The sequence below is a fragment of the Mustela nivalis genome (assembly GCF_964662115.1).
Source record: "Mustela nivalis genome assembly, chromosome: 2".
Taxonomy (NCBI): domain Eukaryota; kingdom Metazoa; phylum Chordata; class Mammalia; order Carnivora; family Mustelidae; genus Mustela; species Mustela nivalis.
The window spans coordinates 143,422,745-143,438,652 of record NC_139021.1 but is presented as its reverse complement, the minus strand read 5'-3'; the positions used below and the strand labels follow the sequence as shown (position 1 = coordinate 143,438,652).

At 36.6% G+C, this 15,908-nt stretch overlaps 1 protein-coding gene across 10 annotated transcripts in view; it reads right to left on the bottom strand.

Moving 5' to 3' along the window:
• Positions 1–15,908, bottom strand: part of CCSER2 (coiled-coil serine rich protein 2) — a 187,822-nt gene that overhangs the window by 23,790 nt on the left and 148,124 nt on the right. For all 10 annotated transcript variants that reach the window (XM_082719676.1, XM_082719677.1, XM_082719678.1 and 7 more), the window contains one exon: positions 6,150–6,239. In XM_082719676.1, the coding sequence (XP_082575802.1) occupies positions 6,150–6,239 (90 nt within the window). The remainder of the gene's footprint in view (positions 1–6,149; positions 6,240–15,908) is intronic.

Below are 15,908 nucleotides of genomic sequence, written 5' to 3'. Positions count from 1 at the left end.
CTTTTGCTCATCTGCATCTATTTTAAATCTTCTGATGACTTCTAAGATGAAATGGCAGACATGAGATGCTTTCTGCTAGAGAAATGTGGTTTCTCTAAAACACTTTGTTTTATATGAAACAAAGAGAAGTAGGTATGCATATGAATATATTCCTGGAATCCAAGCAGGAAAATAAAATCTACTTGTAGAAAAACATACCTGGGATATCTGACATAAACAGTTTAACAATATGCACAATGTTCTAATTTATACTTTAAATTTGTGGGACAAAAAAAAAAAAAAAAAACCAAATAAAGGAAAAGGAAAACATGAAAAACAGAAGTGTATGAAACTCAGGGTTTTAGAGGTAACTTCATTTCTCTCAAGCCTACTTCATTTCTCTCTTTCTCTGCCTACCAGGTCTTCACATAAAACACTGTGTGAACTCTGTGTGGGATTAGACAAGGAACTGTGAGTCAATTCTTCCAAGAACACTTTTAGCTCTTCCCTCAAATAGCTGCTTTTTCTTAATGCTGATGTGAGGACAGATGAGAGTTTTCACCTCAAGTAAGTTTAGGGGATTTTCATCTTAACACCGAAGAGATAAAACTCTTCCTGATTCATGATTAGTTTGCCAATTTCTCCCTCTTCTGGGAAAGTCTAGGAAGCTCCCTGGAATAGTCTTACTTGCTCCGGAAGGGTCTGTGGCACTTGGCACTACAACACTGAGCTTTCCTAGTAGATGAAGCTCTAGCACTAGAAAGATTTCTGCCTTCTATGCACTCAAGTCCCCTCTACACTCTGAATCTTCCTCTCCACCTAACTTCACCTAACTTGATTTATCAAGTTGCTTCCTGAAAGTGAACAGGATTATCCATTTCTCATCTGATTGCTATCATTAAATTTCTAAGAGCAAAATCTCTCTACATCCTGCCTACATCCTTGATGTACAAGTCAGTAAATTGAACTCTGTATTACACAAATGAAGCGATCCCAGTAGTAGAAAACTTTGGTACTGTCCTTTGTTTTCCAATTACAGTGTAGATAAAACTTTGCTTCTTCAATGGATACTTTAAACAAAGTTTTAAAAATGATGGGGTGCCTTCAGCTCAGGTCATGATCCCAGAGTCCTGGAATCGAGCCCCGCATCGGGCTCTCTCCTTGGTAGAAAGCCTGCTTCCTCCTCTCTTTCTCTGCCTGCCTCTCTGCCTACTTGTGATCTCTCTCTGTCAAATAAATAAATAAAATCTTTTAAAAAAAAGTTTTAAAAATTCTTTCTATATTTCTGGCATTTGGTATTAGAGGGTGCCGATTTAGATACCCCTAAAATTTATGACTAGATAAATCACTCAATTGCTAAAATGGTCATATTTAATTTGTTCTTAGCCTTGAAAAACAATTCTGTTAGTGGTTTCAGATGTATCCAAAGAAGCTATAGTATAAATGTTTAAAAATCAGTGTAACAATACACATAATAGGATTCTTGTTGTATTGTCATAAATACATGTGGCTGGCATGTGATGTCTCAGTAAAGATGGCTCCTGTCAGCATTTAGCTCATTGAAACACAGACCATACTCAATGGTCCGTATCTAAAAATGATCACACATAAAAATTTTTTTTCTTTTGGACACCAAAAATTTAAAAATAATTACATGATCACATTATAATTATTTGTTTAAATACCAAATTATATGTATATTTCACTTAAAAATACTTCTAGTGGCATATGCTATATATAAACAACAGTGAATGTAAATAAAGACCTCCACAAAGAAATCCTTAATTCCCTCTGGAATATATATGAGTAGTAATATAACACCTCACCAACTGGGATAAAATGAAATGACAAAGTATAAAATCAGGACATTAATCTCACATAAAAATTAACTAATAACGCTTCCCATTCTCAAATCAGGAAGGCATACAGTGTGAAAGAAAAAGGACTAAGGAGAGAGTTCTCTTAAGACACATCTTTAGGTTATGATGTTCCCTTTCACGTAGTATTTTATGTTATCTCCCAGGCAAGCAGAAAAAGGGAGGGAGCAGAGTTCTTTAATAGTACATATAGCATGCTGCTAGGAAGTTAGCAAACTCCTTCTCCTTGGGAAATTATGAACAGTTGACATGATTTCTGTGATATGTCTGTGATACAATTTTCTGATTTTATCTTTTCTATTTTATAAATAGCTATTATAGGAACATACTTGACTATGATATTTTGAACTGTATGTATAATCTAGTAAATCTGAGACATGAGAACCTAATTCTAAGCACAAAGAATTGCTGATAATCCTGACCATATTCTAATTGCTGAATTTATGTAAGTCACATACATATCTATTAAACTATAAAATGGATTAAATCTCTGATCCACTACTAGAAGCTAATTCTAAGAGAACATTTTAAAATATATAGGAAATTATCTTTCCTCACCTCTCTGCTATATAATGAAGTGAGTTCTTAAGATATGAAAGAAAACTAGTAACAGATCTAATTGTGCATATTCTGAATTTCAACTGGTAGGCAACTTTCTCACTGATACTGATAAGACAGCATTTATTTCTACACTAAATTTTAAAAGGAATCCAGGTGAGCCATTCATTATCTGACAGGCCAAGAAGATCCTTTGTGTCCATTTTACAATCCCTTTTTTGAGATTCAAGGGATAAATAATAAGACAGTTGATGGTCTGAGTCTAGAAATGTTTTTTTCTTTTTCTTTTTTTTTTTTTTTTAATTTTCTCTTTTTTGCTATTTTGGCTTCTCTAGTTCATTTAAGATATTTAAACAAAGGCTCTGTAAAATGTATATATTGCAAAAATTTAGAATTACTTAATGTGTAAATCTTCACACAGTGATGTTAAATGCTTTGAAACAATACTAGAAATACATTAAAAATATTTAATTCAGTCCAAGATAATGCTACTTATAAGAACATGCTTGTACACAAATAATAATGTCATACTATCTTTAAAAATAAACTTTTATAAGTTTAAAATTTTAAATGAATCTTCTCACATAATCACCATCTCTTCTCACATAATCACCATCTTCCTAGTATTCCTAGTCTCACTTCAACTGTTTTTGTGTGAATGATTAGATACCTTCCACACTACTGTTCTTTTCCATGTTACCCATTTCACCATTTTATCTGGGTACTCTGTCCCTCAGATAAATTATTTCACCAGAAGCAGACTTATCCACTTTCCTCTTTTGTTCTTTTTAAATATTTTATTTATTTATTTGACAGAGAGAGACACAGAGAGAAAGAGAACCCAAGCAGGGGGCAGCAGGAGAGGGAGAAGCAGGCTTCCCGTTGAGCAGGGAGCCTGATGTAGGCCTTGATCCCAGGACCCTGGGATCATGACCTGAACTAAAGGCAGCCGCTTAACAACTGAGCCACCAGGCACCCTCCACTTTCCTCTTAAGGTAGCATCTTTTCTGACAGCTCATTCATATCTCCTTTTCCTCTGTCTTTCCCTCTCTAAATCTAAAATCCAGCGCCCTTATTTTCCTTTATTTCTTCTAAAAATATCCATTTTTTTTTCATTTTTCTTTCCATGTCCCAAATGACTGCCAACAAGTGTTATGAATGGTACCTCTCTCTTCTCAACCATCCTTCTGTGCCTTCTACTATAACCAGATTATTTCCTTGGATGCCAGAAGTATTCTGAGGACATGCTTACATATGCCTCATAAACCTCTGAAGGAGATCCTCAACTAAGAGTGTCAAGAAGGGCAATTAAATTCCCCAAGATATTCAGGAAATGGTAAAGAACAAGGATTCAGACTCTAACTTTCAATCTTCCCGAAGTCTTACTAGCCAGATCAAAAAATGTTACCTACACTCAACCTGGAGATTTTGAAATACAACATGCTTTGATTCCCCAAACTGCTACCTAACAAAATCACTGTGGTCAAAGAAGGATCCCACTGCACCTCCCCATCACCAACATCTTGCTTAAAGATGTTGGGTTCCTGCTAAAAAACGAACGTGCAGAATCAAGTATAACTTTTTAGAAGAGAAAAGAAAATCTTCATTATAGTAAATGGTTTCTAAAATAAGGTAATTTTATTTCAAATGAATCCTAAGTCCAAAAAACATAAAAATGAGAGAATAAACTCAAAATTTAACCTCAATAGTTAATAATTATCTAAGTAAATATATGTAACTACCTCTTTAAATACAACTCAATAAAACTACTTTTGCAGATAAAATTTTTAATTCTATTTTTAAATGGACTTTACACAACTTCAACTACTTTCCTAAACATACAACTGTGTTGCAGCCAAAATCATATACTTACTGTTGTCTAAATGTATCGTCCTACCTCATCACCTTTACTTGTACTGTTCCTTTTGTCAAGGATATTTGTTCCATTTCAATCTGCAAATATCTCTCAATCCTTTAAGGCTCCTCAGCGCACCTCTGGGTGAAAGAACCTTGTACTAGCAGTCAGTAGCCTATCTTAGCCACTGACTGACTATGGAAATTTTAATATGCCATTTAACCTCCCTGCCTTCTGTTAACTTGGATAACTATAAACAAAGGTGCTAAGCCAAGTGATTCCTATTCAGTAGATAACAAGGAAGCCTGAAGTCTGGGTTTATTAAAGTACTAGGCTGGAAAACTGACCTTCATTTCGCTCAAATTATAGTAAAATAACTGAGCAATGTCTTGGGGTTGGTTTTATACCATTTACTTTTTGTCTGATTAACAGTTTTCAGAACAGAAGATGAAGGAATCCAGAGATGGTATAAAAACTCCCATGAGGATGGGAAAATGGAACATCTCACACTTAAATCACCAATCTACTTAGTAATAGTGTCTGAAAATACAAACATCTGTGAGGAAAATTGAAGAAACAGGGAAACCCAAACTTTCATCTAGAAGCAAAAGGCATAGTCTTGTTTTGAAATTTCCTTCACACTAAGCTTCCACATCCTTTAAAGAAATACTCTATCTTCTCTGTCTACTGACATCTTTTACTTTCTAGAATTCAACCACAACCTTCACCTTTTTCACCAAGCTCCTTGATTCTTCAGACTAGACTTTCCCAATCCTTTGAACCTAACAGAACTCAATGCACTCTAAGTGTATCACACCACCAGTCCCTTTAATAAACACCTGCTCATGAAAGAAGCAATCCTGAATGGTCTGTGCATTTTCTTCCCCAATTCTTATTTCTACTTCAAGAGCCTAATAACTGAGATGGGAGAGACTCATCAACTTTTGTTGAATAAATTATTAGTATCGCACCTTATGTGAGCACACACAAAAATGTTACTTATTAGATAAAAAACAAAAAAGTATTTTATAAACTTTAAAGCCTATAGCTAAGTTTTAAAAATTGGGTTGTTGATTATAGTAACCATTATGGTTCCCTGTTCATTTCTGTTACTACGATTCCACTGTTAAACAAGGCAAAAGAAGAGTCAAATGTGGCTTATTAGGCATTCTCTTAAAAAAAATGTCTATTAGTTGGCACCCAACAACAGGATTAGGAAGACTAGCAGGCCATGCGATGACCCTCTGGCTCAGGCACATCCTGAACTTATTTTCAGAACTCAGATTAAATTATGGTCAGTGTATGTTAGCCTAAATATGTTTTGAAAAACAAGAAAACTTGGTTACTTTATACTGTTTAGAAGAAACCATTCCCTAACCATGCCTAAACATAACCTTTACTATCTATATTTTAATGCACTTATTCTTAACAGCCTCAACATCTGAGTAATTATAACAGAATATATTTGAAAGTTTCAACAACAACAAAAGAATAAGCTACATCACGTACTTCCAAAGAGTCATGCTGTTAAAAAGGGAAGACTGCATTTCTTTTTAAATTTCTACTTCTTTTAGGGCATGGAGAAATACCACTCTCATAAATACATGCAATGAGAGGAGACTAAACATTCAAATAAAATGCGCTGTAGTGTGCAGAACAGAAAAGCTATTAAATGCACATTCATTTATATAAGACACACAAGAGAAGCTTTAGAAAGCACATAAACACCTAAGAGACAAGAAAAATCAACTTACCTAAAAAAAAAAAAAAAAAATTACAGCCATGGCAGATTCAAAATTATTAGATTAAAGTAAAAAGAGTGAAACGAACATCAAAAGAGTAAATGACAAGAGAAGAGGTTAAGGGCATATGTTACTTACAGGAATTCTTCTCCAGGGTGTTTGAGTATATTTATCAGCATATGTGCATTTTTCCTCTTTAGAATTTTGGTGGCAGTTACACCGAGTTGCCTGAATAAAACCACAAAATTTACACGGGTATAATTCTATATACACATATATACATACAAAAATAATTCGAGGTTGGGGCACCTGGGTGGCTCAGTGGGTTAAAGGCTCTGCCTTCAGCTCAGGTCATGACCCCGGAGTCCTGGGATGAAGCCCCGCAGTGGGCTCTCTGCTCAGCGGGGAGCCTGCTTTCCTTCCTCTCTCTCTGCCTACTTGTGATCTCTGTCTATCCAACAAATAAATAAAATCTTTTAAAAAAATAATTAGAGGCTCTCTTAAAGGGTAAAAGACCACCCTCATGAAAAAAAAGCAAATATCCAGGTCTATTCATTAGTCTCCCATCTTATTCAGAGACTGGATTCCAGAGTCACTCAGTAAAGCTAAAATTCTGTATAGTGAAAATTAACCTTGGGAATCTCTTACACTGTCCATAAATACACTATCTACGATCTTATGTGTATAAATATATAATACTATGTATATAAAAATAATATATATTAATATATATAATAATGTATATATAATAATGTAGAATATATATAACAATATACAGATTATAAGGAATACAATTGCAAAATATAATGTATTTCTCTAAACTATAATGGTACTACAGTCACTACACCAGAGTTTCTTAAATTCATTTTTGATGGCACTCTATGGATATTAAACACCACCGGTCCACAGATAAGGCTGTCTATTCACATGTGTGGTGCTTTTAAGCCTTCTTAATGATGTGTTACCCTTATTGAACAAAAGAATTTGAAGGACCACTGAATTTTGACAAGATCCATCTGACCATTCCAGTTCACAAATGAATTCTCTGCATATGATTCCACTCAAAGCAAACTCATTTAGACAACACAAAGCAACGTACCTTTTGTGGAAACTTTGGTCTCTCAAATAAATAATGATCAAATTTTTAAAAAGAACAAGAAGACATAATGTGAACTTCTCCCTAGTGTGGAGTATTGTTATATTCCAATACATATATTGGAATATATATATTATTTATTAAACAATCTCACTGGAGGTAAACGTTCTTATAGGAAAACCTACATAACAAATTCTTAACTACTGCATCAAATTAAAATTAGGTGTCTTATTTTTAAAAATTTACCAAAATTCAGAATTTTTCTTATTTTCAATCAGATCACTCCATTTTCCATATATAAAATAAGATCTAATTAAAAACAAAAATCTCTGCAGAATAGACATTTTCCATTTCTTATAGTACAGACATATTTCCCATTCCTAAAAAATGGGATAGTGAATGAAACAAAATTCACCATATTAAGTAGGCAACTTAAGAGTCTCATGGGGGCACTGGGGTGGCTCAGCTGGTTAAGCATCTGACTCTTGGTTTCGACTCAGGTTATGATCTCAGAATCCTGAGATGGAGCCCTGCATCTGGCACAGTGCAGAGTCTGCTTGAGATTCTCTCTCTCCCTTTCCCTTCACCCCTCCCCCCTGCCCATGCTCTCTTTCTCTCTCAAAAGTAAAATAAAATAAAAATATTTTTTTAAAAAAAGTCTCAGAGAATTCACTATAATAGGACATAACTTTTAATATATATGGAAGGTATATAAAGAAAAAATATTTATCTTAGTGCAAGCACATTATGTATTCTATCCTGACTACTGCAGTTCCAGAAGTAATTTCCTTTTTGTAGTCAATCTGTTAACTAACATATGAAGAACAATATTAGGCAAATGTTTGAATTTTTTATAATTTGAAAAACCTAGTTTTTTTTTTTTTTTAAAGATTTTATTTATTTATTTGACAGAAATCACAAGTAGTTGGAGAGGCAGGCAGAGAGAGAGAGACGGAAGCAGGCTCCCTGCTGAGCAGAGAGCCCAATGCGGGACTTGATCCCAGGACCCTGAGATCATGACCTGAGCTGAAGGCAGCGGCTTAACCCACTGAGCCACCCAGGCGCCCGAAAAACCTAGTTTTTAGTGACATTTCAATAGATGTGAAACAACTACCCGACTCATTCCCTGTCCACATGCTTTTCTTTTTGCTGACAGATTCTGTTTGGAGGCTCAAATTCTATGTAGTCCCATATTCAGGAAAGTGTATCCTACCTTTTGACCCAATGATATATTTTGATTAGTGTGAACCAATCAGATTAATCCCATTCTACCATGCTTAGGAAGTGATAGATTCCAAACCTAGCCAATAAAACATACGCAAAGTCTGGATAATTTCTGAGAATGTGCTCTTGATTTTAAAAATAGGTATGCTAGAGGGATGCCTGGGTGGTTCAGTCAGTTAAGCATCCAACTCCTGGTTTTGGCTCAGGTCATGATTTGAGGGTCGTGGGATCCAGCCCTGCATCAAGCCCCATGCTTGAGATTCTCTTTCTCTCCTCTCCTTACCTCTTTCTCTTTGAAATAAATAAATGTCTTTTTTTTTTTTAAGGCATACTAGAGAAAAGAAGGTCCTTTTCCTACATTTGGGGACCAATACAGGAGTATATGACACACAGAACTACAGAATACATCTTGTAACCAGCACAGGACAGCCAAAAAGATTCCAGAAAACCAACCTAGAACTTCACCATTACCGAAATGACCATTTAAGTAACCATGAGATCTACACAATTTTGTTATTTGAGTTTAAAGATGTTCTAACTTTTAAGTCTCTTTTAGTTAAAGACTTTTACTTGTAACATAACATCTTAAGATATACACTGATTTACTAGATGGGTGATTTGGGGCAAATCATCAATAAGAGTAGTATTAATCATGCACCCATGGCCCAGGTATAGCATTACTCAGTTTTCATACATAGTTTATTAGACTATCATAATCCTATATTGTATTATTTTTATTACACACACATACAGAAGAGGCTGAGGAGAAATAAAGTAACTTCCCTAAAACAACATGGCTATTTAGTTTCAGGGCAGAATTTGAAACCAGGTATATAATCCACAGTTTTTCAAATCTATGACACAGCTAACCTGCTTAAGCTGAGTTCTACTTTCCATGACTCTATAAAGAAAATTCTACACTAATAATTTTACCAGATTATTCTAAGGCTTCAATGTGTAAATGTATCTAAATTAACTTACTACTTAGTATACTTAGGGAAAAATAAAAGAGCATTCTCAGCATTTTAAATAAGATTTAAATAGCTGAGCTTCTATACAATCCAGTTAAATACTTGGAGCACTGCAATCTGATTTTATATATGAACATTTCACACAAAATATGAATTTAACACTTTATATTGTCAATTTTCTGAAAGTGTACATGCAAACTCAGGTTAAGATAAAATGCATAGATAGCTAGAACTAGAAAGGGACTTTGAAATCACCTTGAAAATCCTTCACATTTTTTTTCCCTTAAATTCCAGTGTAGTTAACATACAGTGATATATTGAGATGTGCAACATAGTGAACCACCAAGTCTATCCATCACTGTGTTCATCAAGACAAACACACTCTTAATCCCCTTAACCTATTTCACCCCCGCCCAATCCACCTCCCCTTTGGTAACCACCTGTTAGTTTTTTATAGTTAAGAGTTTGTTTTTCCATTATTTGCTTGTTTTGATTCTTAAATTCCACACATGAATGAAATCCAATGGCATTTGTCTTATTCTAATTGGCTTATTTCGTTTAGCATAATACTTCATCTCTATCCATGTTGTTGCAAATGGCAAGATTTCATTTTTTCTTATGGCTGAATAATATTCCAGTGCACATACATATATGCATCTTTGTGTGTGTAATGGTACACATATATATTACATATATATGTATACATATCCATCCAAGCACACACTCTCTCTCACTCTCATATATAAAACATATCTCTATCCTCATCTATTGATGGACACTTGGGTTTCTTCTGTAATTTGGCTATTATAAACAATGCTGAGATAAACATAGGGGTGCATATGCCCCCTCAAATTAGTGTTTTTGTATTCTCTGGGTAAATATCCAGTAGTGTGATTACTGAAATAGAATAATTCTATTTTTAACTTTTTCAGGAAAATCCACATTGTCTTTGACAGTGGTTGTACCACTTTGCATTCCCAACAATAGTGCACAAGGGTTCCTTTTTCTCCATATTCTCGCCAACACTTGTTTCTTGAGTTTTTTACTTTACCCGTTTTAACAGATGTGAGGTGTTATCTCACTATGATTTTGATTATCCCTGATGATAAATGATACATCATTTCATGTATCTGTTGGTCATCTGTAGGTCTTCTTTGGAGGAATGCCTGTTCATGTCTTCTGTGCATTTTTAAATCGGATTGTCTTTTTGGTATTGAATTGTGTAAGTTCTTTATATATTTTGGATACTGACCCTTTCTTGGATATGTCATGTGCAAATATCTTCTCCAATTCAGTAGACTGTCATTTAGTTTTGTTGGTTGTTTCCTTTGCTGTGCAGAAGCTTTTTTTTTTTTTTTTAAAGATTTTATGTATTTATTTGACAGAGAGAAATCACAAGTAGATGGAGAGGTAGGCAGAGAGAGAGAGAGAGGGAAGCAGGCTCCCTGCTGAGCAGAAAGCCCGATGCGGGACTCGATCCCAGGACCCTGAGATCATGACCTGAGCCGAAGGCAGCGGCTTAACCCACTGAGCCACCCAGGCGCCCCTGCAGAAGCTTTTAATTGTGATGTAATCTCAATAGTTTATTGTTGTTTTTGTTTCCCTTGCCTCAGAAGAATGTTGCTATGACCAATGTCAGAGAACTTACTGCCTATCCTCTCTTTCAGGATATTTATGGTTTTAGATCTCACATTTAGGTCTTTAATCCATTTTTTAAAAGATTTTATTTATTGATTTGAGAGAGAGAGAATGAGAATGAGAATGAAAATGAGAATGAGAATGAGTGGGGGGAAAGGCAGAGAGAAAGGGAAAAGCAGAGCCCTCCTGAGCAGGGAGCCTGACTTGGGGCTCAATCCCAGGACCCTGAGATGATGACCTGAGCTGAAGGCAGATGCTTAGCTGACTGTGCCACCCAGGCACCTTGGTCTTCAAGCCATTTTGAGTTTATTTTCTGGGGCCCCTGGGTGGCTCAGTGAGTTAAAGCCTCTGCCTTCGGCTCAGGTCATCATCTCAGGGTCCTGGGGTCGAGCCCCACGTCGGGCTCTCTGTTCAACAGGGACCCCTTTTCTCTCTACCTGCCTCTCTACCTACTTGGGATCTCTGTCTGTCAAATAAATAAATAAAATCTTTAAAAAAAAAAAAGTCAATTTGAGCTTATTTCCCTTCTTGTGTGTGGAGCTGGCTTAATTTGTTGTTGATTCTCCAGTTCTTTAAGGTGTAGAGATAACTGGTGTATTCTGGATTTTTCAATTTTTTGGAGAGAGGCTTAGATGGTTATGTGTTCCCCTTAGGACCGCTGTTGCTGTATCCTATAGGTTTTGGACCGAAGTTGGTTTCATTCTCATTGGTTTCCATAAATTTTTAAGTTCTTCTTTGATTTCCTTGTTGATCCAAGCATTCTTAAACAAGGTGGTCTTTAGCTTCCAGGTGTTTGAATTCCTTCCAAACTTTTCCTTGTGGTTGAGCTCCAGTTTCAAAGCATTGTGATCTGAGAATATGCAGGGAATAATCTCAGTCTTCTGGTATAGGTTGAGTCCTGATTTGTAACCCAGTATGTGGTCTATTCTGCAGAAGGATCCATGTGCACTTGAGAAGAATGAGTATTCTGTTGTTTTAGGGTGGAATGTTCTATGTATATCTACGAGGTCCATCTGGTTCAATGTGTCATCCAATGCTCTTGTTTCTTTACTGATTTTCTGCTTGGATGATCTGTCTATTACTGAGAGAGGTGTGTTAAGATCTCCTACTATTTATGTATTCATATCAATATAACTCTTTATCTTGATTAACAGTTTTCCGATGTAATTGGCTGCTCCCATATTGGGGGCATAAATATTTACAATTGTTATATCTTCTTGGTGGACAGTCCCTTTAAGAATGATGTAGTGTCCTTCTATATCTCTGACTACAGTCTTTAGTTTAAAATCTAATTTATCTGATATGAGAATCGCTACCCCAGCCTTCTTTTGAAGCTCATTGCTATGAAAGATACTTCTTCATCCCTTCACTTTCAGTCTGGGTGTATGCTTATGTTCAAAATGTATCTCCTGTAGATGACATATGGATGGGTGCTGTCGTTTTATACAATCTGCAACCTTGTGTCATTTTATGGGCACATTTTTGCCATTCATGTTGACAGTGATTATTGAGGTATGTTTTTATTGACATTGTGTTACCTGTGAAGTCTTTGTTTCTATAGATTGTCCCCATATATTTCTGTTCAATGATATTCTTAGGATTTTTCCTCTTTTATAGAACCCCCCCTTAGTATTTCCTGCAAAGTCAGCTTGGTGGTTGCATACTCTTTTAAAACTTGCCAGTCTTGGAAGCTCTTTATCTCTCCACCCATTTTGAATTTCGGTCTTGCTGGATAAAGTATTCTTGGCTACATGTTCTTCTCATTTAGTGCCCTGAATATGTCTTGCCAGCCCTTTCTGGCTTGCCAGGTTTCTGTGGACAGGTCTAATTTATTCTGATGGGCTTTTCTCTGTACATAAGGAATTTCTTTGCCCTAGCTGCTTTCAAGAACTCCTGTCTACAATTATGATTCATCATTTTCACGATCAGGTGTCTTGAGGTCTTCCTAGAGTCTATGATCTTGTTGGGGAGACCATTCTGCCTCTAGTACACAAACGCTGGTTCCATTCGCAAGACTGGGAAAATTTTCGTAGAGAATTTGTTCAACTATATCTTCCAGTCTTCTTTCTTTCTCCTCCCCCTCAGAGATTCCAATAATTCTGACATTGGAACATTTCATGGCATCATTTATTTCCCTAATTCTGTTTTTGTGGCTTCTAAGCTGTTTGTTCCAGGCTTCTTCCTGCTCCCTTTTCTCTGTTTGTCCTGCAGATCACTAATTCTATCTTCTTCCTCAGTTACCCTAGCTCTTAGAGAATTTAGATTAGATTGGAACTCATTGAGAACATTGTGAATATCATCCGTGGCGGCTTTCAATTCTGCCCTAATCAATTCCATTTTGTCATCAAAGGCTTTCTCCAACCTAGCTATTGCCTGAATAATTGTTAGCCTGAATTCCCTTTCTGACATATTGTCTATGTCCACATGCAATAGCTCTGATGCAGAAGGCCCAGTCTCTGAATTTTTCTTCTGTTGGGCATTCCTCCTCCTAGTCATTTTGGTGAGAGATGGCTGAATGGATGTGTAGCTGATTGTATGGACCATGGTGCAGGCAAGGTGCACCCTGGAAGACTTCTGAGCAATCAAGAGTCTCCACCAAAAAGAAAGAAAAAAGAAAGAAAGAAAGAGAGAGAGAGAGAGAGAGAGAGAGAGAGAGAGAGAGAGAGACAAGAAAAAAAAGAAAGATAAAATAAAAGAAGGCCCAGCCCAAATGGGCCAAGGTAAGATTTATGAAGTATACAAACAAAAACAGACAAACAAAAAGACTGACAAATGTAGATGACAGGAGAAAAATAAATAAATAAAAACAAAAAAAAAGAACCTCATCAAAAAGAACCCCAAGTGTAAGATTTATATACTACCAGGACAAAAACAAATACACAGAAACGCTGGCAGAAGAAAATGATGGGAGAGTGGTTATAAATTCTCAGTGTGGGTGAGGAAGTTTATTTTGATTCTTCCTGGATGTATCTTGATATCTTTCTTAAAGGACTCAACTTTCCTAAGATAAAGGAGGATTAAAAACTGGCTTACCTATAGGGGTAGCATGGATTGGGGAAAGGGGATTACCTTGAAGCTTATCTCTATACAAATATAAAAAAACAAAGAATAAACCAAAATAAAATTAATTTAAATTCAAAGAATTAAAAAAATAGAAAAGCAAAAGAAAAACACAGGTATATGTATCAAAAAGTTCAGGTTAAAAGGTTATTATGGAATTTTATGAACTGGACATTTCATTGTGATGGTAAATAGGTTAAAAAGTTATATATTAAAAAAATGAACCAGAATAGTGGGAACTAATTAAAAATAAAGGTTGTATATACGAAGTAGTAGTGGTTGTCCTCTTGTCTTTTTTTGTCTTTCTGGCTTTCTGGGGGAGGGGCCTGCTGTGTGGATTTTCAGGGAGTCTTGCTAGAGTTAAGTCCTCCTGCCCCCATCAAGGGGGTGGGCTCTGAGGAAACCGGTTTTTCAGGCTTTTTTTCTCTGAAGGTTTTTTTGTCTGTTTTCTCTCTCCTTGGCAGCTTTTGATGGTTTTTGGAGGTTTAGAGAAAAGCAAACTGCACCCAGACCTCCCTCTCAGAGAGAAGCCTCAGTCTGTTCCCCTCTGGGTGCTCCAGAGCACATAAATTCCCCCTGAGCCACTGGCAGAGCACATTCCTACTCAGAGTCTCTGGGGTCACAGGAACTCCTGCTTGTACCAAAAACCAAGATAGCCATGCTAGAGAGGTCCCAAGAAGCAACAGCACACTGAGAATTTCACACTGGCCTGGGTAGGGAGTGCTCAGACTCTCTGGCTCTGAGAGAGCGCCAACTGGCACCTGCAGGCACCTCTCTTAGGGAGGGTGTGGGGCACAACTCAGACTCTGGTAGTGCAGCGCGCCCATGGAGAGTGCAAAAGGCTGTGATTCTGCTGGCTGGCAAGGCTCCCTCACCCTCAGCTGCAGCTGCCACACAGACACTCTCAGGCACACCAGCCACTCAGGGACCAAGATCTGGCTTCTTCGCTGCACTCTCTCTGGCTCAGCGCCAGTGGTGGCTGTCCTGGGTTGATGGACTTAAGCCCCTGTCCCTAACCACCCAATTCCCACAATTTCCCCCCCACGATCCTTTGCTCTTTTTGAGTGCTTTCAACCAGAATCCAAGTTAATGCTGGTCCCCAATCGCAGGGCACTCTCGTATTGGGGTATTACTTTCCAATGGGTTGCTTCTGGTGGCTCCCTCCCCCTTTTGTTTATCTTCCTATATCAGTCCAATGTTCCCACTCCACTTTACCTGCCTACTAGCGTCTTCTGCCCCCATTGAGATCCAGAAGTGTATAATTCTAATCTCAGGCTGATTTCATGGGTGATCAGAGTTCTTTGCTAGGTAATCAGCAAAGTATTAGAGTATAGGTTGAAATGGTGCCTCCTCCTACTTCCCCACAAGCTTGTCTCCTCCTACCATTTTGAGTTTATTTTTGTGTATATGTAAGAAAGTCCTTCAGTTTCCTTCTTTTGCAAGTAGCTGTTCAGTTTTCCAACATCATTTGATGAAGAGACGATCTTTCCCATTGGATATCCCTGCTTTCTTTATAGATTAATTGACCATATAATTGTGGGTTTATTTCTGGGCTTTCTATTCTGTTCCATTGACTATGTGTCTATTTTTATGCCAAGGGCATTGTTTTGATTACATTGATTTGATTTTAATAAAACCTGACATCTAAAACACCTCCAGTTTTGTTTTTTCAAAATTGTTTTGGCTATTTGGGGTCTTTCATGGCTCCATATAAATATTAGGATTCCTTTTAGTTCTGTGAAAGTTGCTGTTGGTATCTTGATAGCAACTATTTTAAAACTGCAGATAGCTTTGGGTAGTATATACAATTTAACAATATTTATTCTTCTAATCCACGGTATGGGATGTCTTTCAATTTCTTTCTATCATATTCAATTTCTTTCATCAATATTTCATGGTTTTCAAGTA